Here is a 27548-nt window from a genome sequence, read left to right on the forward strand (position 1 = left end):
CCTATGAACCATGTCTGACACGTGTCTGCAGTCATCAATAATTTACTTCAAATCTAACTATTCAACAGTACCAGCACATTTCAGCGTTCACTCAGTGCTTCAACACCTCCCTGTTCCAAAAGCAGCAGCAGCAGCAGCCGCAGCAGCAGCGCCAGCCCTCATATTGTCTGAGTGGCTGCTTGCTGCGGCAGAGCCTCAGCTCTGGGCTGTCTGACAGTTCAGCTGAAATATGGATATAGTTCAAGAGGGACAGAAAGAGAAGGCGTTCTCTGTCTGCCCCAACATCAGTTCAGTACTAATACAGGCAGAGACAGAAGGGCATCCTCTCCCAGCATCCATCCTCTACTTTTGACTAATGACACACATGCTTAACTGTGTCTGTTTGAACAGAGAGGGTGGTTTAGTGTTGTGTGTCTTTATGTGTGTTTACATGGTTTACATGGATGTGTGGAAACTGAAATTACACTGCTTGTGTTGCTACTTAGTCTTTGTTTTCTTTCTCTGCTGACATGTTTCATACGTTGGAGGCATGACCAGGAGTGGAAAGGATTCTGTACTTGTCTTTTGTGACATCTTCTGGAGATATACTAGGCACAGTGGATTAGAGGGGACGCTGATAAATTGGCTGTCATAATTTGTCAAGCCTCTCATTGTTCAGCAGAGACAAGAGTTTTCAGATAGAAAGATACTTGTAGCATAATAACATCATTTTAAAAGCTCCTAAAATAATACAATCTGTATGATGCTTAAACAATACAAAGGTTACTTGTTGTTTTAATATCAAATTAATAGCCTGGAGCCCTGAATTACTTCAGATTACTTATTAAACAGTACATAAGTATGCATTATTGATACACAGAATTACATAACAGACTTTATAAAAAGAGTGACAGATGTGCTGTTTTATGCAGTAAAAGTTTCCGTGTCTCATTGAGAGACTGTCCTGCTTTGACATTTTTTAAAACAGAAACCACAGCCAACATTACCCGAGACAGCACTACGTCCTCATCCAAAGGTGAGTGTTATATAAGCAAGGCTGTGTCAGAATGAAATGAAAGGCTGCTGTTCAGACAATACTCTAATCAGGGACTTCTCTAATATCAGTGTAATAAATTAACATGCTAACATTTACCTTTAAGCATTTTCTGTGTTTCAGATAAACTAATGGAAGCAGGCAGCAGATAAACGTCATGGGTATGATTGTGTAAGGGTGGTAATTTGTAAAGCAGAACAAAAGGTTTAGTGAACATACAAAAACATACGGAAACTGAAGCAGGAACAAAGATCTAATCAATCAACAGGAAGAATATTCAGATAGATCCCTATATACATATCTAGCTGATGAACTGTCATAGACTGAGGTAGAGCATACAAGGGTTACAGGAGACAGGTGAGGACGGTCTGGGTGGATCACGAGAGGACTCAATGACACATAAAGGTACGGCACTGACTGATCAACTGATCCAGAAATATTATTTTGATTTCAGGTTCATGAACATATCTGTAGGCTGCAGACTACATTGGGCTAGTTGTGTGGCCCTGTCCACAAATATCATTAGTATAGGAGTGCTGGAAGGGCTAAGCAGACTTGAGAGTGGTTGTATAGCCACCTGTGTGACCAGTCACACTACATTTAACACCCATGTCATGTATAAAATGTGTATATATAGAATGACATCAATTGATTATCATATGGAGTGATATGTTATCATTTATATCCAAATCCTTGAGTTAAGGCTACCCTGACCTTTGACCCCTGACCACCAAACTGTAACCCTGTAATCCCGAGTGAGTTTTTTTACCATATTTGAAGAACTTCTGTCAAGGGGATCAATGGAGGTCCTCACTCAAGCGAGCATATAAAGGAAGACAAGACATTATTTAACAGGGAATCTTCCTGCAGCTTTGCTAATGGCCTCTTTGCCCAGTTATCTGTCAGCACACTAATGCGGACAGACGAGGGCTGCTCCTGTTTTGCAACATGCCTTTTGGAAGAGGAAAAAAAGCTTGCTGCCTGCGCAGCCAGCATGATGGTAAATGATTTGGAGATGTGAGTGGGCTTTGCTTGTAATCTACCAATGATCTGCAGCATCTTTGTGCCACCTACATCAATGATCTACATGGGAATGCCCACTTCAAAGTATTCTGTAGAAATGAAAAGCTAGTTTTGTTTACCTGTGTGTGACATGGAGGGACACAGGAAAGTGCTTAGCAAAGAATTTGAATGCATTTGTTATATTATTCATTGCTGTTCACAATATTTTTTAATGTCCTGAGAACAGCATAATCATAACAAAAAAAAGTCATAAAAAGATCCTCCCCTATAAAAAGCTTTATGATTGACTTGGTTAATTACAGCTATTAAAATGTCAGCTTTTCTGACATCCTAACTTTTATGCTTTGTATCAACACAACCCTTACGTAACCTGGTTTAACCCCAATTAAGCAAGTCTATGCATGTTAAAAAGGCTGCGCTCTAAATCCCAGGTTGTGGCTGTTCCCATCGACTTTCTCCGCATACAGCTCCTGAAAACTTGGCCAATTATTACAGCAGAGGCAGCTGCGGCATTTGAAGTTTGATGGGCTACAAGAAAACTTCTGTATGTCCATAAAAAAAGGCCAGGATTTTTGTTAATGAGTGCAGTGCTATAAGTGAGGTGCGGCACGTCTTAGTCACTAACATAACCCAGTGAAAGCCAAGTGAAGCAGTGTGTGTGTGTGGGAGTGATTCGCTGTGAAATTGACTTTGTTATTAGTCCGGTGGTGGGTAAATAAAAACCAGAATTATATTTCCCCGAGGATATGGACTGTCAGACTTAAACAGGCTTATGTTTGACACTTTGGATAGTGCATTTATGTGACACGTTTTTTTTATAGTGAACATTTTAGACACATCCGTAACCTTGTTTTTCATTGCGTAGCTCGCCTGAAGCCAGGATGACTGTGCATAGGGAATTATTTTGAATGAATTGCAAATTAAGCAATTTGCAAAACTCATCATATGGGATGACAAAAAAGCCAAAGACCGTTAAGACTTTTTTGTTAATTAAAATAGGTACATTTACATACACTCCGAAAGAGGATACATGTGTAATTTGATCAAATTGACACTTTTATTGTAAAGGTTTACGACATTTTATGCACTGAACTAAAGTCTTAAATGAAATATTTCATGCTAAATAGTGACCCACTGCTACAGCATCTCATATATACATATATAATGTAATACAAGAAACACTCAAAAGCACATGAAGGCAAGCATTTCTCTGAGCATTTCTCTTTCCATCAGTAGATGTGCCAATTGGACTCCAGTTCTTTTGCCTCTAGACAGTGTGGATGTGGGAGAGGAATGAACACAAGCCAGGGAGTGCCAGACAGTGAGCGAGAAAGAAAAAGAGCTGAGGGGTGGCAGTATGAGGGTTTTGTGTCACAAGTTTTTGTACAAATGTACAAGATGAACCTTCACACATGCTGCGCCTGGTATACCACCTTGAAGTATAGCATTGCACATATGCTTCCCTGCTTTGGTGTTTCTTTTACCAATTTATCTACTTTTCCCCTTGCTTCAGTAAATTTACCATCCCTTTGTGCCCCCTTCTGTCCCACGACTTGGTAAGTGGTCTTGAATTTAATTTGAAGACTGCAGCCTCCATTCCTCCTGCTCCTCGCCTCTTCCTGCTGCTTTCTCAGAGGGGTAAATGGGCTTGAAAGATTGCTGGCAGTGGCAGTAAAGCATGCTAACAATGGGAGGCTATCGCTCTGCTAATGTTGCTGAGATGCAGCCATTTGACAAAGCAGCACAGACACAGGTCTATACTCTAGACCTAAACAATCCCAGAGAAACTTATCCTGCTCCTGCCAATAGAGGACAAGCTGCATGTGTGAAACCGGTTTAACTGTCACAATAAAAGATAAAGATGTATGTAGTTCCCACAGGCTGCTTTGAAAACCATGATAATGATTTATAGTAGTTTTCAAAGTGTGCCAGAAACCTTAAGGCTAGAAAAGAATCATTAACTAACTAAACTGTAACCTGTATACTTCTAGTACTATGCTTTGATGTGATACACTGTGTGTAGTGTGTGAGATTTGACAGGGTGGTCTTTTATTGTTGTGTACCCACCAGAAATAACCATAGCAACAGCTAATCTAGCACATCAATGCTAGCTGCTTGCTTGAATTGACACACAAAAACTGATTGTGTAAGTTAAAAACACAATTACAGTGGAGCGAAATGAAAGAAACAATTAACATAAAAATGTTAAAATATTTTTTCAGTTAAATATGGAATAACCTGAAAGTTTTATGTATTGAACTGTCAAATAAAAAAAGCCATTAAAGAGTAATAAATAGTTAAATAAAAGAAAGTCTTGCTTCACATGATATCTGCCTCGGAGACTTCTTACTCAGTGGAAACAATTGAAATGGTCTGGTTGTCCCACTTATATTGCACAGTTTCATGCAGTTTTGTTCCCAGAATAAGACGTGATCTCGTCTGAGACACCTTTCTCAAGCTATATTTGCAACATTTAGTCTCAGCCAGGCCTTTTAAAGAAGCTTTCCATCTTACAGTTACAGTATAATTAAGCTGAATATTGGAATATTAAGTCAATACCTTGTGACGTGTGTAAACAAAATTGGAGGTCAATTTGAATTAAAACAAATCTTTTACTACTGTCAGAACAAGTTTTCAATTGGTGTGTGAGATGGATGCTCCCAAAGCTGCGGTGGAGTGCAGTGAAGAAAATATGGCGACTAACGGCAGAGACACACTGCAGGCACACTTTGATGCATTTGATGTGTCTGAAGAGCTTGGATTTCTACTTGAGGATCCACTAGTAAGTCTCGTAGTCATCTTTTTTTCTCATACTACATACTACATCATTTTTTTGTCCATGAAACATGGTGTTCTAACAATAACGGGAGTGTACAGTGCTGTACAGGCAGAGATATTTTTGTTTACCCTTGAGGACTATTTGCCCTTTTATGTTGTCTTTATTTAGGTGTTTGGTCAGCAGTGCACACGCTCCCCGCAGGCTGAAACAGATGATTATGCTTGCTTTTCAGTTGGGTTATAGAAGGCTATTGATCTGGTGAACGCCTGTCTGCTCAAGAGCTTTTCAGATGGCTTGGCCTGAGGAGTTCATTACACTTGGGCCTATGCCAACATTTATAGTTTTAACAATCTGAATATCAAGATTGTTATTTAAAAATAAAAAAACTATGTCCATGTTCATACTGTGTTTTCTGCCCTCTGGTCATCCCCTCTTTCCTGCTCAGCTGATTGTGTTTCACATTATTCCCTGCCTCCTCTTTTAAATTGCTTTCCATCTCTGATTGATAGCAGCAGTCATTCCATGACATGCAGGGTCAGGCACCATGGCGAGCATGAGCTGATGATGTTACTGATTACATGAAAAAGAAAAACAATCAAAAATCAATGAGCATATCATTTGATTCTTATTGTATTCTAGACTCACCTCCCAGACTATTATAAGGTGTGGGTGGATGTGGCGAACGATCTCACGCATCTCATAGAGACGCAGCGACTACGGGATGTGGTTCATAAGGTAGGCATGCAGGAAGAAAGCCTTTCTAATGCAAATGTAATCAGACAGTAGAACCCACACACATGTTAATTTGTGTTCAACTAAAAATACTAAAACAAAAAAAAAAAATCTAATGTAAATCCAGATGCCGGTGTTGAGTCCCCATCTTCTGAGTAACCACCGGGAGCTCAGGCTGGCTCACCTCGCGCTGGGGTTCATCAGCATGGGATATGTGTGGCAGGAAGGACAACATGCACCAGCTCAGGTACAACACTGCTGCAATGGAATGAGATAGTAAAAATGATATATTTCAACCAAAGCTATCCTGGCAGTGTCTCATTCAGTATGTATAACCTCTGTATATAACATCTTTGCAAGCAGGCCTGTCAGGCACAGTAGTACATTTGAGGCAGATTTATCATGTTCATCATCTTAACAGTCCAACAACAGCTAGATGTTGTTAGTTGATTTCGACTGGTTGGATATAAACCCAGAGGCTAAAGCGTGGTTTTACTATCAGCACAGAGACACTGTCTTTTACCATCTCAGAGCCTGACTTTTAACCTTAGTAATCCAATAAGGGGCAAAAAGTGGATCATGAGTTAAGCTGTCAATCACAACCGCACACCTTTGATCATTTACCTCAATACAAAATAGATGGGGAAATCTTCCTGTGAGATCACTGAGCTATTGATAAAACTGCATTTCTTTGCTTCTGGTTTAAAAGCAACATATCAGAGCTGGAGGACAAGTTCAAAGATTCCCAAATTCATAAAAGTACTTTCTCTGGGAGCCAAGAAAATATGATCTTTTCTCAAACTTAGCCAAGTCGTTTTTGTGCTTGCCGACTAAAGTGAAAGTAACATATTAATGCTTTACCTCTGTCCCAATTGTGGGACATTTTCTTCCAAACCTTAAGGTTTAATGAAAAATGTGATGGTTTAGCCTGCTGAAGACTTCCTGTTTATCACAATGTGCTAGTCCTGTGTTCTTGATATTTACATTGAAAGTTTACTCTGTCAGTCCACTTTGTGTTGTGCTGGATTCTATTGTAAAAGGAATTTAACTGTTACCAGCATGTAATAAATCCTGGTATAAGCTGGGCCATGAAGGACCCACCTAATGCATCTCTCATTACCAGGGAAAAGGACACATTTGCTGGCTGTATTTGAAGGTGCCCTAGAAATGGAACAGTGTTGTCAAACTGTGGTGATACAGATGGTCTTACAAATGTGTCCTTCACCGCATGCATCCACTCATATGTAACTCAGATGCTATGTTTGTTTGACAGAGTCTCCCAAAAGCCCTGGCATGGCCTTATTGGCTCGTATCTCGCAGGCTCGGCCTTCCACCCATCTTGACTTATGCAGATTGTGTCTTAGCCAACTGGAAGTTAAAGGATCCCAGAGGGTGAGTAATGTCAAAACTTTATTTCCACAGTCCACCGAGATTTTATAATGACATTGATAGGAAACTCCTCCTTTGATTGCTTCCCTTTTCCTTATTTTCAGCAAAATGGAAGTGGGGTAAGAATAAAGGAAAGACTCATTCACTTTGTCACTTTCACAGGACCCATTATGATCTAATGTATGTTCTGCTTTTCAAAATGTAAAAAAACAGAAACGTGGATGTGATATTTTCTTTCCCTGGAGCTGAAAGCTGCAGGGGATTTTTTATTGTGTCATTGCTGGTTGAGATGGCTGCAAGTTCAGGCATAACAGTGAGTACTGGCTGCTGTTAGACTTCCTTGTTTTCTGCTGTGTGTCCACCTGTCTTGTGTTTGCTCTATTGACGTACTGTCTCAGTTTGTTTCTTTGCCACTTAGTGTTGCATTTTAAACTTTGACCTTTAAACAGGGAGCCCTGCAGGTGATGCATGCTATGAAAGTCTCGGACCTCATCGGCATACAGAAAGGTCTCATCAGTGTAACCCAGTCTTTGAAGAAGATGAGGGAAAATTTTACACTCATGCACAGTAGGTTTGAATTAGCATAATTAATCAATTTACACGCCGTGCCTTATATGAAGGGAGGGAAATTCAAGGTAATTTTAACAAGTATATTTGCAGATCACGTGGAACCAGACACATTTCATGGAACAGTGAGAACTTTTGTCTCGGGGTGAGTTTTAACAAGTCCTGCATATTGAATTTATTAATGCTTTCAATATTTCTCTCCTCTGGTGTAGATTGATCTGATAATGAGACATCAAAATGATCTTCTGCGTCTGCCCTTCTGAGTACTGTGTGCTTCTAATTGCAAAAAAGAGGTTTATAATACTCATTTGAAATGTTTTAGATGGCGAGACAACCCTGCGATTCCAAGGGGCCTTTTGTATGAAGGTGTGAGCAATGAGCCAATTTTCTTATCAGGGGGAAGTGCAGCCCAGAGTTCAGCTATTCAATGTTTTGATACTTTGCTGGGGGTCCAGCATGACAATGAATCAGGTAAAGATGCATTTACTTTAACCTTTGACCTCTACTCTGATGCGTCTCTTAAATGATCAGTCGATCGCTTTGACAGAAAATGTTTAAAGATAAGGCATGTCATTCCCTCCATTGAATCACTCTATCCAGGAGCGTTTCTGACACGCATGAGGGATTACATGCCTCCTGCTCACCGCCAGCTGATAGAGACACTGTCTGTCTGTCCATCTCTGCGAGAATTCATCCTGTCCAGTTCCAGCACTGACCTCCGTCAGGCCTACAACTCCTGTGTCTCTGCCTTGGTAGATTTACGGAACTATCACCTCAGCGCTGTAGCCAAGTATATCATTGTACCTGGTGGCTATGCACGGTCCATGGGCTGCCCACTCAGAGGTGTAGACACTGCACTAAACAGCATTGGGACCAGTGGAACCAAACACATGGTCTTCCTCAAGAGTGTTCGTGACACCACTCAGAAGGCTCTGATCTCATAAAGTCCCTCAAAACAAAGTGAAATTTAATGTTCAACCTTTACATAATATCGAAGTAAGTTTGTATGTATGCAAGATTTACCACAGTATTCATATCAGATGTGTCTTGGGTCACCCACCATCATTGCTCTGTGGTCTTAAACTGCAGCTAGCATGGTGGTTAACCTTCTCAAACAATCCTACCTAAAGGATTCAAACATGGCAAACAGGAAGCGAAAGTAATTCCAGCTTTATGGGAGGAGGGTGGCAGAGTATAGATAGTAGTGTGAGCTCATTGATTTCTTTCTGCCAGTTTTGTTTAACATTCCTGATTAACTGTTACTGTTAATTTTCTGCAACAGGTGAAGCATTGATTTTTTTTGTCTGGGATTTTACAGACAAAAAACAGAGAGGAGCAACATCTCAAGAAAGGTTGAGACAGACAGCCACATGTGCATACCTGCCAACTCTCACGCATTTGATTGGCTTCACATGCTCTCACGCCAATCAAACGCGTGAGTCTCACTGACAATGTGTGAAAGTTGGCAGGTATGCACGTGTGTGTGATGCCTGTTAGCTGTTTTGGTAGCTGCAGTGCTGGCTAACTCTCTCACAACCAGTAGCTTAGCTCAGCTCTTGTTTTTGTTTTGTCTATTTTGCTCAAGTTGTCTGGCTTGTCTGTAAATGAATTCATCACAGGGCATCATAATAGCTAGACTAGGCTAGGCTACAAGTTTCACTGTCATTTGCTTGGCTACTTTGGTGATGACCCCTGCAGCAGTAAACAGATTTAATGCATGCACTTATTTACATGACCACAAGAGGGTGCATACACATCTATACCAGTCATTTTACATTATGACAACAATGTCTTTATAGTAAGGATGAGTTGGTGTACCCAGGGGTGTGTGGAAGGGCACTATGACAAGGAAACTCTCGTCTTAAACCTTCGTTTTGTTTTACATGGTATGCATGGAAATTCTTTTTGGACTATAGCCTACTATAGAGTATTGTCTACAGTTATACCTATATCTATCTTTTTTTTTTTTTTACAAATAGGACTAGAATATCCAGCTTGTGATTGCATCCTGTCAATCTAATCATTGTAACAATCAACTGACATGTAATGCTGAAAAGTGAAGGACAATAAAGAGAATCCTCTGTAATAATAATAACCAAGGGAAACATTTATGAATCTGGGGATGGACGGCGTTGTAAAAACTAACAGCTGAGGAAAATGAAAGATGCAGCAGATGCAGTAGAAATAGTCTGGGGGTGGGGGGACACGTGTGGGATCAGGTGATTCAGTTTGACGGACTAAAATTTGCACTTCCCTCCAAGACTTGGCATGTAGGTTGTGTCTTCTCTTGCTTCTCAAAGAGTAATCACATCAGAAAAGAGAAGAAAGAGCTCAACTTCACACCCGCTGAATCCTTGTCATGGTCCAACACTGCTGCACTAAAGCAAAGAAGACTTCAGATGTGGCCTGTTTGACACTGGTGCATGCAGCCCTGGCTGTCACTACACAATCAGTGCTGGTGTAGTTGTCTGCTGTCTGTCACACAGAATTGCAAAGTAGATGTGTTTTTGTTTTCATTCCTTTTTTGTATTAATGAAAGTCTTGACAGAGAACCACAGGATTCATATAGATTTGTATCATAATGATCGTTTTTGTTTGTCATTTCGGTGTGTTGGATGTCTTTAAATACTGATGAGCTTCTGTCCAAACACAGCTGACAAATTACTTTGGCTGACATTGCATTAGCAAAAGAAATAATTAAAGCAACAGACTGTAAAACAGCATAACGCTTTGCCTCCGCCTGCCAACACTGATGCACTCGACAGAAGTTCAGGGACTCGACGTTGGGTGTTCAGTCAGTGGCCAAAAGTAGAAGGTTAGTTACATTTCTATACACATCAGCACTGAAAAAACAAGACAACACTGGCATTGTCACTTTAGGGTTTATAAGGTCCACAATCAGCATTATATAAGGTGAAGAAGGCACCTGCTGAATTTAAAAGTGGCAGAAAGTGCTGGGAGAACAACGCCCAGCCTGGAAGATAGGTCACATCACGACATGTTTTGCAGCAAGGCAATGGCCTTTGTGTTTTGGGATGCAAAGAAAGTGCTGTTGCTGCACTACCTGGAACAGGCTCACACTACTTCAGATCCAGGAGAGGTGCAGTGGTGATGGCTGCTGTCCAGAGAAAAAAAAATTGGAACATGTCCTGTCCTATTCATGCCTGATTTGACACTTTCCTAGTGGTATGAGGAGGTTCCTGCTAGCTGAGTTAGCTAACAGAGATGATGACAGCTGCTGCTATGGACCACATCTTTGAAGTACAAGAGACCAACAAAACAGGGATCTGTATGCACTATGGCTGCTGGACTGTGTGACTATAGGAGAAAACTAAAAAAATGTCAGCGTGGTGTTAGGACCACAAAACCATTTCTTTTTCTGGTTTCATACCAGTGTAAGCTGTAGGGTCACCTACTGTAACATGGTTTATTCGAGAAAAAAAAAAGGCTTCTTACTTCAGGGCCTCCCTCTTCATTCCACAGGAGCTCCCAAAATAGCTCCTCCCACTTGGCAACTCTACTGCCTACAGCATTTAGTAGACACAGGAGCACACCGAATCACCTTCAGTTGAAAATGTTTTAATTGTGATATAGAAACAGTAGAAAAATGCATAATATTGCACATAAATACTAAATTGCACTTTCTCAAGGTACAGTTCTCTGCGTGGAGTGGGTGACCTGAATGACGTGTGTAATCTAACAATGGGAGGCCATAATGTGTCGTCCTGACATGTCTTATACATTTAACAGTACCATAATCTACATGAGAGCTGCTATTATAAAATGACTTAAAGTACTCATTAATTAGCTGCTTTGTAACAGCGTGCAAGTTCAGTATCATTGCTACATCATCGGTGTCTATTTTTTTTTAAACCAAAGCTGGTGGCTACAAGTCGTTCCTTGACTGCTACCATATCCCTTTAGCACTGTATAATAGCCCTTCTGCTCTTGCTGCAGTTCAGTTCAGTGCACAGTGTTAGACAAGTGTTTGGTGTTTGTTTTCTGCTCTTATATATGCTGTTAAGAAATCTGATGTAACTCTGTTTCTGAAGAAAAAAAAAGAACAATTGTTAAATGGCAAGATAAGTCAATATTACAAAGAAACAGTGTAAGTGTTAACTGGACAAGTGACAGAAAAATAAATACGTTCCCAGACCTTAAATCTGAGCTTTGCTGTTTCACACTGAGTGACTGAGAGGCAATGCAAACTGTTAGAGAAATGTCAAAATAGCCTTTACTTTTCATTGGAAATTGAAAACAAATACCGTTTAAGTTATTATAGAAAATTCTTTGCCTTAGAAGTAGTCAAAACTTTTTATATATATATATATATATATATATATATATATATATATATATATGTTGTTAAAAAAATCTGACCTAACCCAGAATACTTTTCTAACAGATGTACCTGCTTCAAGATGGAGAGGCCCAGACATATATTTCATTTCACAGTACTTTTTTTAGAAAAGATGCAGTTAATCTAAAATATAAATTCTGAACATTATGTGTCGGGAGCAGAAAGCGGCAGGAGGCAGGTTGGCTGGCTAGTTGGTTGTTTGCACAGTGAGCTAAATAAAGAGAGGAAAATAAGACAGGGAAGGGAGAAAAGTTTCTTCTCAATTCAGGGGCTGCCACACCTCTGTAGGACACCGCCTTCATACGAAAGTTGCCGTTAAGCATCGCTAAGAAAGAGTGGATTCAATTTATGTGTTCTGCTGGATTTTTATAAACCAAAAATCACAGATATGTTTTGTAACTGCTTTGTTTTGTGTTGGATCCACCTTCAAATGATGCAGCCCTGAATTGAGACATAGCTAAAGATTTATAAAAAGAGAGGAGAGGGGATATTAGCAAAGGCAAGCAGACTTGAGTTACAGTACATGTCCACACAGGCGTATTTGAAGCGATGATGATTGATGATGCACTGACCAATGGATACATCACCTAAGCTACAGCCTCCTACCAACACCTGAAGTAATGGCTTCACTCAGATTCCAACTCAGACCATGATGGCTTTATATATAATTTGACACATTGAACATTTGTGACAACAGATGTTGTCCTGTTGCTGAATCTGTCTTTATTGTAAAGAAACTTGTATTTACCTTGGGAAGCTGCTGGATTTTTGCAAGTGGCAGCCTCAGATTGAATCAGTGTACAGCTATGATTTGGGTTTGGTAGCAGGATGTGATGTGATTAGTTGAAGGCAGTCTGTGACAGGCAGATGCTTCATCTAGTCTTGTAAAAGTGCCATCACACATGGTTTCTTCTCGCATTGGCAGAGATCTTAACCCTTTAAAAATGAAGAGAGGCCAGCGTTAAGCACCTCCTGTGGACATGTACCATCAGACACACTGAGCAGCATGGTAACAGATAAGGAGTAAGGGAAGATTGGGGTTACACAGTCAGCACATGCATCCTGTCATGTACTGTGCTGTGTTTCAGTCTTTTCTCTCTCAAAAGTCAAGTGTTTGTGCTTTTGCTGAAGGTGGGGCTGATGTCCATTCAAAGATTATAGCTTCCCTCATAAAAGACCCTCCACACGGTGCCTCCTCTTGTTGCCAAGCAATATGCTCTGAGGGGAAAAGATCAAAAAGTGCATTGCATTCATCTGAAGATGCAACAAAAAGATATAAATATAAAGTGAGAGGTACATTTACCCAGTACATAAACAAATGTCCGTCTTGTTAAAAAATATATGTACAAAAGTATTATGTCAAAGCTCACCTAGTTTTTGCAGGTGTGTGTCGATCCTCTCCAGCAAACATGCCAGAAAAAGACAGAATTTGAAAAGTTTTGTTTTTGTCTCTGCTGTCCCCCAGCTGACCTGACTTGCAGTTTCAGCTCAGAACCCTAAATCAGCCGGTTTCTGTCCGTCCTCGTGGGTTGATTACCCCATCAGAATATTCCTTCAACCATTGTGAGAATAACAGGGGTATTAATGTGCCCGATGAAAAAGGCCATTTTCAAAGCCTTCATGTTTTATTCAGAGGAACCAGAGTTTCCAGCGAGCATGCTTTTTGGACTCTGTCTTGGACTTGCGTTTTGGGGTGGACGTGAAGACTTCATTGGAGTAAGGCAGAGCAGGGCATTGCTGGCTGTCCAGTGGGCAGAGTCTCTTCATCAGAGGCTGCAGCTTGTCCTCCTGCAGCTTAAAGTCCAGCTCGACGCTGTAACACAAAAAAGAGCAGAATTCACTTTTTTTCTACTGACGGAAAGATCAGGAACATTAATCTGGCAGTTGTAAAAGTTGTCCATTGGGCGGCTATAACATTTATGACTCAGTTTTTGACTTATTTTTTATGTTAGCAATCCACTGATGTCCAGATGGAGTCTGGGAGGGAGGCAAATGGACACCCTGGCAGCATATATTAGTTGTGGCATATATCCATGTTTCAGAGACTCCTCCGAGTAATAGAGTTCCTTTGCATCATCTCTGCATTTTTATGCATTGTGCAGTCAAAGGGCTTTCCCTGCATAGATTATATTTGTATTAAAAAAAAAAGGAGCCAGAATGTGGGTTGCTTCTGACTTCCACATCCGCCGAGTGTAATCCCAGGCTGGTCATCGTCTGATTTTGTTCCGGCACCGTAGTTGTTGAACTCTCTCTGCGATTAAATCTCTCTGGCCCGAGAGAAATGCGGGGCTTAATCCCATCCAAATGAAACCATTGAGAGGCCAAGCAGAGCCTGATTAACTGCCTGTATTCAAGCAAGGGATAAATGCACTATTATACACCATCTCCTTTCACTTTAGTACTATTGATTTGTAGAGGTCTGCTTAATGTATTTATTCTTGTGGGTGTGCAGTACATTTTTGAAGGGATCATAGTGGAAATAAAAGAGATACTCCTTATACCTGATAACAACAGGCATGTTTGATCTGTGCTCGCCTTCTTTCACATAAAAAAAAAAAAAACACTTCGACTTACGGAGCTCATTGCTGTCATTCAAAGAGCAGAGGATTAAAGGCAAAACTAAAGCTGCCAAAAGAGACAGCGTCTGACAAGTCAAGGTCACACATGCTGTCCTCTGCTTGTCTGCCGGCAGACAAATAGACGTAAAAAGGTACAAAGCTCAGCCTGATGGGGTAACCGCTTTGATGGGCAGTGTAATTAGTTCGCTGAAGGATATGCTCTACTGAAAGTGACATAATGAATCCTGGGAACTGTCCTCACCCTTAAGATAAGTGTCAGTTAAGAACAGAGCTCTATTAAAGCCTTCGGTGGGAGGAGAGAGACTGGGTTACACATTGGCAGGCTGAGACTACCAATGAATCAATAAGTTAGAAAGACAAAAATTATACAGTGCAGTATAATGTTGCCTAATGATGCCTAAAACATCATTAATAATAAAAAACCGCAGCCAAAAGGATGAACTTGGATTGGATTTTTTTGTGATACCTTACCAAAGAAATGACAATGATGAAATAGACAGACATATGAAAAGCTTTAACCTCAAGAGTGCATTGAGATTGTACAAGTGAACACTTCTTATCTCACACTAATATAGCCTCATTTGTATATAGTGTGTAACATTGAAGAATCAACCAACACGGTGGAATGCTCCCTAGGAAACATTTAGGCACACCACTGATTGCATGATGACAGCATGTCCTTTGGCAGCATGCACCGGGCCGGCATTACACATGCTTACCTTTTGATGTTTGACAATGAGCAAAAGGTGAAATAAAGGTCTTGAATTAGCATTGAAGTTCAATCTCTGTGTGAAAGGGGCTCCAGACTCTTTGCTGTGCCATAGAGTCCGTCTGGGGACAGGTATTATGTCGGCTTGGTACGTGGGAATATAGGCTGAATAGATGGAGAGTAAACAGCGGTCATTTAATGATGAGCTGTTTCATTACACTGCCCCTTTAAAAACAGATTTATTAGCACAGTTTGTTATATAAAAACACAACCTTCTGCTCCACAGTGCTTATTTCCACTTCAAATAGATGCTTGCAGGTCTTCTGAATCCCTGACAATGAGAAACTCCCTTTTACTTTTTTAGAATAGACTGAAGCTTTTATCTTGGCAGAACTGCTGCTTCATGCAGTACGCAATCTCTTATTAATGTTATCCACTGTTTCATTTCCTCCCGATCTTATCTCTATTTGTATCTTTATTTTTATGTTAAAAAACCTTTTTACAGCTGCTGTTTAAATAATGTTGACTTGACAGAAAGCAGAGCAGCAAAGTGCAACACAGAATAGCCTCAGCAATTATTAAGCAATTAATCACTTGGCAGATCACTGCAATTACTGTACGCTGTGGACAAAATGCCTTGCTGTGAAGCCAGAGGCAGCACTGTACGACGCGGGTGGCACTGGGGAGCAGGTGCCTGAACAAACAAAAGCCCTATATCTAAGATCATCTCTGTACACAGACAGATTGAAGCAGCTGGAGACAGGGATGCTTTTCTAGGGCATTCAGCAAAGCAGATTAATCATCTCTTTAGCTATGCAGTGTGAGTAGCTGTTGCTGTGATCAGTGGCGAGCAGTTTGTTTGTCTGCGGTCGTGGTGTGCTGAGCACCATTCAATGATTGTCATTCCTGGGAGGGATGCTGCCGCTGTGAGATGTCTTTTTAGCATGGTGCACACCAGTCATTCAGCCACAGTGTACCTGCTTGCTACCTTTCTTTCTTCTACTCAAAGTCATTTCCCCTTCGGCCATTCATAGTTCAAAACCTCCACTTGACAAAATGAGTGGTTCAGACCCAGCATCGTGTAACATCTTCTGAACTACATGATGGGACATCATAGATTGAATCACCGGAGAATGACAAGTTATTTCCCTCACTGACAGGCAGCAGTTGAAGCAGAAACTTCCCACAGCTCGCTGTATGTAAATGTGAGCAGAAACTCTTCCCTTGTCATGTATAACCGACATAAAAGCCACCGCCGTTGTCTGTTACACGGCTTTCTGCCTCACAGAGAAAAAAACCCAATCTCATTAATGAGAAGTGAATAGAATAGGCAATCTTGACAATTGTTCAACAAAACAACCACAGCTCCACCATCTCAGCATGGGACACAAGTGCTAATTAGCTCCACTGCGTCTCATCACACTGAACTGCGGTTGCCTTTGCCTGAACTTAACTGTTCTTCAAAGTCATTGTTAGTTCCAAATTGGAAGCACTACATTGTACACTTTGATTTTAAATGCTGAGTCTTAGTCAACACAGCGTGATGGGGAACAGAAGCTGTTAATGCTTTGATCGGAGCATGTTTTTAATATGGGGGTACTATTTGACGCAGCGGTTATCCGGATATAATCTCCAACTCATTGTATAAAACTTGTTTGGACAACACATACAGATGACAAGGCTAGAGCATGAAAACACATAAAAAAATCTCTATGTCTGAGGTGGATTGTAGAGGGATTATATATTATAACTGGACACCAACACATTTTCACACTGTCATTTTTTACTTTGAATTGCACCATAAGGAAAAAAGTATCTGGTGAAAATGACAAGTCAGCTACAGTTCATGCCGGATCCAAAAGCTTATCTCCTGACACTGACCACCAGACCACCAAGATGCACTGTGTGCGGGGGCCGGACTTCATAACTGTCTACTGCAAGCTAACAGAAGGGGGAAAAAACTAATGGAGTCCTCCGACCCCAGTATTATACCATTGTAACTGTCCTTCATGTGAACATTCTGTAAATATGCTTAAACTTTTACTTTGAAGGTGAAATAGCACACTATTCACACACTCTGTGTGTCATGTCTACACATTTTAAGCCTTTTGCAGTCCATTTTGTGAAGTTGACTGACACCCTGTTCACCTGTGTTCCGTTAGCATCCATACATATAATTCTTAGTAATATGTAAATGTCAGCCTACATGCACAGTAGCATGATTATTTCTATAAATCTAAAGCTTCTGTATGCCTCTTTAAGATGCCATATGTGTGCCCTATTTGTTGCAGTGATGTATGAGATGCTGGAGTATACTGTCGGGGTGGGGGGGGGGGCTGAAGCCTGAATAAGACCCACAGATTGACTACCAGCAGCTGCTGGAGTCTTGAATTTATTGGACATGTATGCTGGACCCTGCTGAAAATGAAGCGCTACCTCTCGTGGGGCTGATAATCTTTGTTACAGTTCCAACACGCTTGCTGTCTAACTTTGGGGGATAATTGGTCCCAACTTGCTGTTCCTGGCTAGTTTTAATTTGCCTTTGCTGAACTCAGGCCTCCTTATCAAGGTGTCACATTTGAGTCGTTTGTCCGGCAAGGTGATTAGCTGCAATTTACCTCACTGGATTAACACACTGTAATAACAGGGAGGCTGGTGATGGAATCGTACAGCTGTTTATACAATGGTACATCTGAACTGATGTATTTTTCTCCCCGTCTTCTTTTTTGAAAGTTTGCGCTGCTGGGTTTTGCCAGAGAATACTAAACAGCACTATTTGCAGCATTTAAGATATTTATGACAATTTCTCTGGCAGAGACAAATAGGACTGTGATAGATTACTGCTCTCGCTGCCAACCACAGCTCTGCTGTCTTCAATGTTAAAAGCAAGAAATAAATGACTATTTAACAGATGAAATTATAATCTTTGTCTTTATTATTAGATCTCTCCGCAGCGTGTTTTCATCATGATTTTATCATCTTTGGATTCATAACAATAGGCTGAACGTATGTATTTTCTCTTCAGACATTTGCTGATTAATTTAAGTCATTTGATATGCAGCTTTTTAATTATAATCAGTGAAAGAAGTATGTAGGTTTTCTCATTTTAGTTTTACAAATCACATTACTGTTATATCCATAATGTTTACACCTTTTACCTGGGTTCCAACTCACATAATATGGATCGTATTTTACATACACAGATATTTATTATTATATAATCGTTAATATCCTTTAAGTATAGAAACTAATCAGTGAAGAAACGACTGATAACAACACAAACCAACGTCTACAGCATTATGGCTGCACCACCTATAGTACTGTGTACAGAAATAGACTTACAGGAATGAACAGATGATCAGCACTGCTTCTCTGTCACAGTACAAACCCCACATATGCTTTGTGATAGACAAAATGCAGATCATTGTGTGTAGTTTATTAACCTGTAAATAGGAAGGCTTTACTTCTCTAAAAGGAGGAGGTCATGTGATTCAGTAAAGATGTATTCATACTTTATTGCCAAAGATCATCTGCAGATGTTTAGCTAGAGGTTTAGTGGTAGGAAAGTCAGCAATGACATGCAGCACACTAATACACTAATACTACTAATAATACTACTGAACTCCTCAAAATTGATCTATTGACTACAGAGCTTGATTGTGTGAAATGCAGCGATTAGAATAAGAAAGATGATAATAGATGTTTTTTTCTAGTCTGGACTCTTATACTGATGTTGTACTGCTTTAGGGAAACCTCTGTCACTTTTGTCCTCCTCTATTTTCTGGCTCAGTGAAGTGCTTGAGCCTAAGAGTGGGGTTTGAGTTTGTAAAGAAAAAACAATGAAGAACACTGTTGTTATCAAACCAAGGCTGTGTTTACTTCACCTTCTTCATGAGAAGGAAGAACAGCTGGGTGTGTGAGCGCCCTTATGTTAAAGGTGAGCAGCTTTGTCCCAAATCTATTCACTCCATCTGTTAAAAAAAAATCATTTACTTCCACGTGCACAGTGCTTTATGCCCAGATGGGGATGCAGATAAGAGTTAAAGGCTTGATTTAGGTCCCGCCCACAAAAGGTCAGGAAAACGAAGCATCTGCTGACACATGTCATTGTCTCTGGATCTGATTTAGATGCCCTAAGCAAAGAGCGTTGAGTCAGTTTATCAGTTCTTGCCCAGCAGAGCTGCCCTGTCTTTTGCTTTGGTGTTGATGGTTGTTGAACCTGATTCTTTGGTGGCTCATTCAGTACATGCTCCAACCTGTTCTCTGTAGTTTTATTGACTATAGCTGTACTGCTCAAGAGGTGTGTGTGTGGCTGTCATTCTGCAGCATTCAGTCACTGTTATTCTCCTGTGATGTTTCTGAGAAATATCGATGGAGCAAAGAATTTTGTGTCTATTTTTGTGGCTAGCTACAAACACCAGACTGAAAATCTTGTTTTTCTGCAAGAACATGAAATAGTCTTGATTCTTAGGAAAGCCAGGAGTTCAGGACTGGGTCAGTTCATTTCAGGGAGATCTTCAAGAGCAGTCACTGAGCCTCATGCATTTATACATTATATTTTTTTTTTGTGGAGGCTTTCTTGTATGATAGTCCCAAGTCAGTCAGTGATGTGCTACTCATGAGAGGTGCACATTCATTAGTTAAACATAAGCATAGTCTTGGAAACCAAAAAAAGAAGAAACAAACAATAGTGATGTGAAAAAGAATTAAACTGGTTTGACTGGAGGAGGTTCCTCTGGATCCTGAAGCAATCACTGAGAATTGTTATACGGGAATTGGGTTTTATTATATCATTTAATTGGATTAAAGCACATTCTAGGCTATAAATAAAATGTACAATAAAAAGCTTGTTGTACTCTCAAGAGTAGGAAGCTGTGCTGCCTGGGTCCTGTCAGTTTGTTTGTTTTTTCTTAATTCAGACTGCATTAATTTCTACAGCACCATAACCAAGATGCATGGTGGTCTATATAAGCAACCTGCTGCAACTAGCCTCCAGCCCTCAGCTTGATGCCAATGGCCCATCATTAATAATGTATGAGGAAACAACAGACAAAGGGGTACCTTCAAATCTTAAGGTTTTTTTTTTTCTCTCTCTCTCTGTAATATTGGAGTCATGGGCCACATGGGAATTTTGTTTGAGAAAAATTCTCACTATGCAAACAAAACACTGAATGCAACACTTGTAAATGCCAAACAATGGCACATTTGTGTGCGTAAGAGCTTCTGTGTGACCTCCAATGGTTTCTCATTGGAAACAGAGCTCTTGCTTTCAAGATCCACCACAGTCTTTCACCACAATCTGGGTCAGCTTGACACAAAGCACTCAAAAAGGCAGAAGGAAACCTCTGGTAGAAATGACATAGAGTCAAAATGCTGGAAAAAAAAATCATGTCCACAGCTGGGCAGTTATTCTTTTCTTTGGACTAAAGAAATGCTCACAGATATGTGCCAAATTCAATTTCAAATATTCATAGTGTTTATATCTGAAAGCAGTCCAAAATAATTCAAAAAGGACAAGCAGAGTAAAGTCAATTTCAGCTTATCTAGAGGGCCCATTGTCTAAAAAAGAGAAGCGTAAGCAGAAGTAGGAAAGAGGACCTCTTTCTGGAAATTAACTCTCATATTTAGAGAGGGTACAAAATCTAAATCTTTAGTCTATGCTAATGCATGGGTTTGCACATTTTGTGTTTTCAAGGTCAGTTTCTACATATGTAAAATGGTTTTTATCATGTATACATCTTCATAATCACCTATCCTACCATACTGAAACCATACATTACCCAGAATCCCTTTCAAATGACATGGAAGCTTTTAAGTATAGTGCAACATCCAGCATAGGCTACACAGTTCTCCATTGCCTTCCTGGCTCAAATCCACTCATTGTAAATGCATTACTCTCCAAAAATACTGCACCAAACACACCCTTTTCACACTGAACCCATTTATTATTCAGAAACAGCATTTAATGCAACATTAATGAGAGGCCCACCTGTAAATGATGCATGCGCTGTTTCGACAAGTGTCACAATTTGCTGTGTCTTGTCCTGTTCGGTAGGAGAGCCTGTGAAAACAAGAGAGGGAGAGAAATGATGTGTGATCTCCGGAGGACGAGCTTTACCTTTACATTTAACACCTGTGGGCATCGGCTATCTGACGGATTTGTTCAGCTTTATTTTCACCCAGCGTTGCTCATTGCCAGCAGTTGAAAATGCAGCAGGGGATCTGATCCTGCAGCTCTCTTAGATTTGGTTAATCAAGTGTGTAGACTTGCTGATTTTACATAATAGGATTACCTTGCTTTGCCATGCCATAGTTTGAAATGTCTTCTGTATAGGAAATGAGCAGCGCTGAATGCGCCATGTGTAATGAAAAATCAATATCTGTACATGTTATGCTGTATTGCAGTTTTTTTAAAATGTGTTATGCAGCTCAATTTACTAGAGACAGATTGCAACAAAGCAATCTACAAGGTTGTACCTGCTCTGTATTATTCTAATGTTGAAATCCCTCTGCAAAGCAGCAACTCGAAACCACATGGTTTATATACATCCACATGTTAAAGAAGACACAGTAAATCTGTGTCTGCCTATCATATCGCCATCATTCATTTTCCTCCATTTGTATTGACATAGCATGCAGGTGTGCATATTGTTATTAGTGCTATATATGTCACTGCGGGCAGTGGTAGGCTGCAGTGGTATAGCGTTGACGGGAGGGGCTGTGTTGGAGCCGTACATGTAATTGGTTGCTGTCATGGTAGCCCTTCACCCTGATGGATGACATGTGGAGGGGTTGGACCTCAACTGTTCACCGTGACATGTGAGGTGACCTCATCGGGGGAGACAGGACAGCCTCTGCGTGGATCGAAAATGCTGATGGGAGCTCAAGGTCAACAAGTTCATCAGTCCTGCCCCATTCTCAAATAAAGTCTCTTTGAACAGCTGTGAGCAAGGACAGCGACTCCTCGTGCAGACGAAGCCCGCTCTGCTGCTGCTGCCTGGCTTTTCATGTGCATCCTTGTAATTTAAAGAGCTTCGCTCTAATAATCAAAGCGTATTAACCTAAATTTATAATCACTCCCTATTCTCAGCACAGCAACTCTTATTTTTTCCCATTCAGACTAAAATGTTCATGACCCGTTATAGTGACACTGTATTCAAGCACAGAGAATAATGTCAGATTTTTCAGGAAAAAAAAAATCAGCACCTCTGAAAGTCGTTCTCTAAGCTGACTGTTTGTTGGCACAGATTCACTGCTGTGTTGTTTGCCCACGTCAGCTGTCCTGGGATATGTCCTGCCCTCATCACTCCACTTTCACTGTCCACACCCCCTGCCTACGTGCCTGCTGCTCTGCCTGCCTGCCTGAACACTGCATAACGTGTGAACAAAAGTGAGGTCACAGCATGCTGCCTCAAAATGAATTCTCTGTGTTATATATGGTGTAATGTGCTGTATAATGTCCTGTGTTTTGTATACCAAGAGCTCACGGAGACAAATGCAAGCATTATGTGAATCTGCTGACTGACTGTGAGACCTTGTAGTACTGTCTTATGGCAATGCCTTATCAATATCTAAACATTCTATTTCATAAGAAAATAGTCCCATGAGAGTTTAGAATAAACTCCAGGTACTCCAGGTACTATATATATATATATATATATATATATATATATATATATACACTTTTTTTCTTCTCTATTCCTTCTGATTAATCATCCAAAAATGCCCTGAGTATAATTTATATATATATATATATATATATATATATATATATATATATACTTTTTTTCTTCTCTATTCCTTCTGATTAATCATCCAAAAATGCCCTGAGTATAATTTTAAAACTTGAGTTATAAATTTTTTTTTCCACTGCAATCTCGTCACAAACAAAGAAATTATCTACAGACACCAATCACTATTTTGATATCACATCCAATGAGCACTAATTAAGCTCCATTCTCTGCCAGCCGATCAAGGGAGGATCTCTAGTCATAATTGATATCATTTTTATTAATGACTGCAAAATGAATAAAATAACAACTTAATTTGATAAATTTACCACATTCACCCCTTCTATTTACTGGGGACTACCAATCTATACTCTGCAGCCAATTCTGACGCAGTGCCACAAACAGGGAGTAGACAGACACACTCTAAAAGAACCTAAAACTGACATGCATCACTGTACGTATGATCTACAACCACTTACAACACTAATTTAAATTGAGCATAAATATTCCAGATGACCACTGCGATGTACTGATCCTGACCAAGCATGCATCAAAGACCCATCACTGACACTCTTTGCTGATGTTTTGGAAAACCAGTGAAACATGTGAGTCACAAATGCATTGTCTGTACTTCCTTTTTGGCAGTCACTGAGACGAATCCGATATGACTCTATCAAACTTTAACAGATGGAAACAAATGCACAAGTCTAAAGTTTTTGTTATTGCACTTCCTCACAAAAGATAATCAGTGTATTTGTATTGGAACATGCAACAAATGGGTGACCTACACTCCCCCTTCAAAATGTTATAAGTGAAGTGGAGACACCTCCTGTCAGTAAAATGCCTTCTTTAGTTTTTTTCCTCTTTGCTGTCATTGCATGTGTACTTAAAACACAAAAAAGCTTCAGAGGCTCAGTGGACATTGTGCACTTTTTGTCAGTCAGAAAAGCTTTTTGGTTCAATTTAAAGCACAGCTTTAAAGAAGCCTATCTGACTGTCCAGCTATGCAAAAAGAAGAAAAAAAAGATGCTTGAGAAGGTGCTGTGGAAGACAGGCTTTGTGTCCTGTAACTGCACTTCTCTAATAACACAATGCTGGAGCACAACATAGTGGTGGCAGAGTGTAAGCAGGCACAGTTCTGTGGAGATGAAAGGCAAAGTGTTATGAGGCTGCACTAATTGGGCCTTTAAAAACAGTCTTTCATGGAGACACACTAGGGTGCCTTGTTCTCCACTGGATATGGATAAGACAATACGATTTACTCTGTGTTGCAGTGGGTTTTAGAGATGAAGTACATTGATACTTACAATGTGCTTGTGTGAGACTCTGACTGTATACACAGCTGAAAGAAATCATGTGTTTTCTCATTTAAAAGGTATGTTTCTAATTAAATTCTTTCTAAATTGCACTAGAAGAAAAGAAAAACACAATCTAATGTCCCATTAGATTGTTATGAATGCCTATAATATCACACAGTATTTGCATTGTTAGCCTTCTGGATTTGCAGGCAAATATCTCAACATCTACGGCATGGATTAGAACCAGAATTTGTATTTATATTTATTTTACTGATCCCCTCCTCTAGCGGCACCATGAAGGCGTGCTTCATTGGAATATCGAATAGATATCTGTGAAATTCAGTGCAGATAATAGTGATTGAAAAAAAAGAAAGAAAAAAAGATCTGATGTGACCTCATCCTGATCTCATCCCGAGACAAACATTTTTTTTGTCAGTGTAGTATTTGTTTTGGAGAGAATCTGAAGGGAATGGTACCTCTTTGTAGAGACAGCCTGTGTTTGTTGTTCTGTCGAACTTAAAACTGATGCACTCTGTTATTGTTAGCAGACGTTAGCACTGAGTACAGTCTCTATAACAGCAGAAAATGTGTCTGTCACTGTGTGTGTGTGTGTGTGTTTCTGTTTGTGTCTCGATAACTGCTGATCCAATCTACTTCACACTTGCTAAGTTTATTCTTGGAGACTCTGAGGAGTTTTCTGGGATGCTTTCACACCACTATCCTCAGTGGTTCAATTCTGAACAAGAACAGGAAGTACAGGCACATTTTCAATAGGCACTAAATTTGTCATAACAAAGTGTAGAAGTGTAGAGCTGTGAGCTTAACATTTCCCTGCATAGCATGAGATGTGCATATGTGGAGAATGTGCTGTGTTTTGTATGTAAAAAAAGTCCACACAGTAAAGCTTTCTCCACTCACCCCTCTCTCTGTGCTTCTCCCTTCTCCAGCTCCTGAATAACTCCAAGCAGGACCTTGATGGTCTCCTGGCTTGAGTTGATGAGACTCTCCATGGCCTGCAGCTGTGCTTTGATATCCTTGTCTCCAGATAAGGGCATTATCTGCTGGCTGCTCCCCATGCCTGGGGCCACTGTGCTTCCTGGAGGAAAGCACTCATCCCCCCCAACTGTTCGCTGTAGTTTAGAGGAGGCTGACGCATGCCTTGTGCGACACTGCCCTTGTGACTGCACAGAACATTTGGCACTATGGGGAAGTGTCTGCGACTGCTGTTCGTTTAGCTGCGTGCCCTTTTTCCGTTTACAACTCACAGAGGGGCTTCCTAAAGACTCCACCTGTGTCAAAGAGTTCCACGCAACAGGACCTGTGCCCTTTGGCTTGTCCTGTGAAAACTCTGAATCAGCCAGCTGGCGCTTTGAGGAAGTGCCAGGATCCATGTCTTCTTTGGGTAATCCTTTGTGTTTGGTCCTCGTCCCACAGACCTGGTATTCTGGTTCACTTTTGGAAGGAGGACTGCTTAGATGGCTCTCCTCCGAGAAATGTGAGTCTGGACATGAAGGCCCATCCACGCAGTTGGCACTAGAAAGCAAATCCTCAGTATCACTGCTGTCATCCGTGTGGTGAAGCAGCGCTTTAGTCTGCCCCACAATTTTACCCTTGTACTTAGAGGGCTCCCCGATAGGTTGTCCATCCTCTCCTGCCTTTATATCACTCAGAAACCCATTGTTTTGTCCCTTGTAATCTTCCACCAAAGCAGTGTGTTTAAAGGTGTGGCCTTTTTTTCTCTCAAAAGGGAAAGTCTTGTATCTTTTTGTGAGGTCCGGTGAGGTCTGAACACCAGTACTCTTTGTCACATTTGGAATAGATCGTCTGGCGGGCATGGTCATGTACTTTCTATGTGTCACTTTACAAGAAATAGACCTTGAGCGTCTTCCACGATGCTCATTCTGAGCTTCACAGATATCCTTGAAACGCACCTGTAAGGCCTTGTTTCTCTTCTTCACCTGCGGCTTGCCTGATTCTTGTCCGGACTGAGCTTCAAGGCTGTGTGAAGGGCCTGTCTCAAAATCAGATTCATCGGAATTTGAGAGAACAACGCATTTGGTGTCCTCTTTGCTCACCATATTTCCTGTAACAAAAAAAGTAAGAGAGAAAGACAGTGTGTTACTCAGACTAATAATGAGGAATAATCTGATCTGTCACAACACATGGCCTGACTTCTGCTTTTGATACTGTTATACTAAAATGCTATAAGCTTACCCAAAACATAAACTCTAGAATCCAAAAATGAAGGCACAGAGTTTATCTGTACACACAGTGAAATGTGGCAGAAGTAAAACATCAAATACAGAAAAAAAAAATATCAGGAACCTCACCCTCTGTTGCTATGGAGCCAGCCAGAGCCACTCATTGCAGTTGTGAATAAAACAGCACTGAAGTTGCCAAACCTGAATCACGATCTGAATTCATTTGAACCGCTAGATAATCTTTCACCTGCCATCAGTAATGCACATTAAAGACCAGAAACTTTGTCTCTTTTTGTTTTGCTCCTGCTGCTAACCCCACAAACAGCCATGAATGGTAGCATTTTATAAACCAGCTCCGCTTCCAACTGTGTAATGATTTGCTTCGGGAGACCTTTGTGGAATAATAATTGTGGCGGCCCTGGGCCGCATTGTGTTCTCTTTGCTGCTGCTGTCATCATTCAAATACTCTGTTTATTCTCACTTATATCAGGTGTCAGCCTCAAACACACACCTCAAGCTATACTCTTTTTATGGTAACAGGGCACTGCATTATATCCCATTCACACTAGCATTAGAATGTCGATTTATTTAAACATGGGTCATCCAAAAAAACCTATCCATTCCCAGAAAATGTCTTTTTTTCCAGGTGTTATGGCGTGAAATAGATGCCAAAGAGCAGAAAACAAGGCAGCATGGTGGCCCAGTGACAATGATTACGGTTGTTTCTTGCTATCTTTTTTACTTCAGTGAACAATATCTGAGTGTCGCCTGAATAGACGAGGATTGATCCTGTGGCTGAAATAGGAAGCAGTCCATGAATGTACCAGTAAAGGTTTAATGGACACGGAGCGTGAATTCCTCCACATATGTATTGAAGCAAACATTTACCTGTGACTGCTGCAGTTATTTGACCTGAGAGTAAAAAGCCAATTACATCCGTTCAGATTGCAGACACAAGCCCAACACTGTGCTTAGGGGTTTGTATGAGTGACAACATGATGGAACTATGGACTTGACAAAGATGCACTAACTTTTAGATGACCACGTTTTCTGTTGGCTTTTGCTTTAAGACACATTTATGTTGTTACTGATTTATGTAGCTGTGAAACACCAATACTCAGGTTTCAGTATCATGGGTGTTTTGAGCT

At 40.5% G+C, this 27548-nt stretch overlaps 2 protein-coding genes across 4 annotated transcripts; one reads left to right on the forward strand and one right to left on the reverse strand.

Annotated features, from left to right (window-relative positions):
* Positions 1 to 1346: 1346 nt before the first annotated feature.
* Positions 1347 to 17425, forward strand: LOC114447297 (indoleamine 2,3-dioxygenase 2-like). Of its 3 annotated transcripts, XR_003671825.1 has the most exons (12): positions 1347 to 1438; positions 4682 to 4838; positions 5475 to 5570; positions 5695 to 5814; positions 6841 to 6959; positions 7061 to 7075; positions 7170 to 7269; positions 7406 to 7523; positions 7617 to 7668; positions 7846 to 7994; positions 8124 to 8724; positions 17414 to 17425. XR_003671825.1 is itself a non-coding variant. In XM_028423476.1 (11 exons), the coding sequence occupies exons 2-11, from the start codon at positions 4707 to 4709 to the stop codon at positions 8465 to 8467; spliced, it is 1245 nt and encodes a 414-aa protein (XP_028279277.1). In that variant the 5' UTR covers positions 1347 to 1438; positions 4682 to 4706; the 3' UTR covers positions 8468 to 8853. The 3 variants fall into 3 exon arrangements, 2 of the variants coding, with proteins under 2 accessions (XP_028279277.1, XP_028279278.1); XM_028423476.1 differs by lacking the exon at positions 17414 to 17425 and having other exon boundaries at positions 8124 to 8853; XM_028423477.1 differs by lacking the exons at positions 4682 to 4838; positions 17414 to 17425 and having other exon boundaries at positions 1364 to 1438; positions 8124 to 8853.
* insyn2ab (inhibitory synaptic factor 2Ab) lies at positions 13513 to 26277 on the reverse strand. The gene is made up of 3 exons (XM_028423475.1): positions 25118 to 26277; positions 21161 to 21232; positions 13513 to 13696 (listed from the first exon to the last, which is right to left on the reverse strand). Exons 1-3 carry the CDS (start codon positions 26275 to 26277, stop codon positions 13513 to 13515), a joined length of 1416 nt encoding a protein of 471 aa, XP_028279276.1.
* Between the last annotated feature and the right edge of the window lie 1271 nt (positions 26278 to 27548).

The sequence above is a fragment of the Parambassis ranga genome, chromosome 15 (genome assembly GCF_900634625.1).
Source record: "Parambassis ranga chromosome 15, fParRan2.1, whole genome shotgun sequence".
In the NCBI taxonomy this organism is placed as follows: domain Eukaryota; kingdom Metazoa; phylum Chordata; class Actinopteri; family Ambassidae; genus Parambassis; species Parambassis ranga.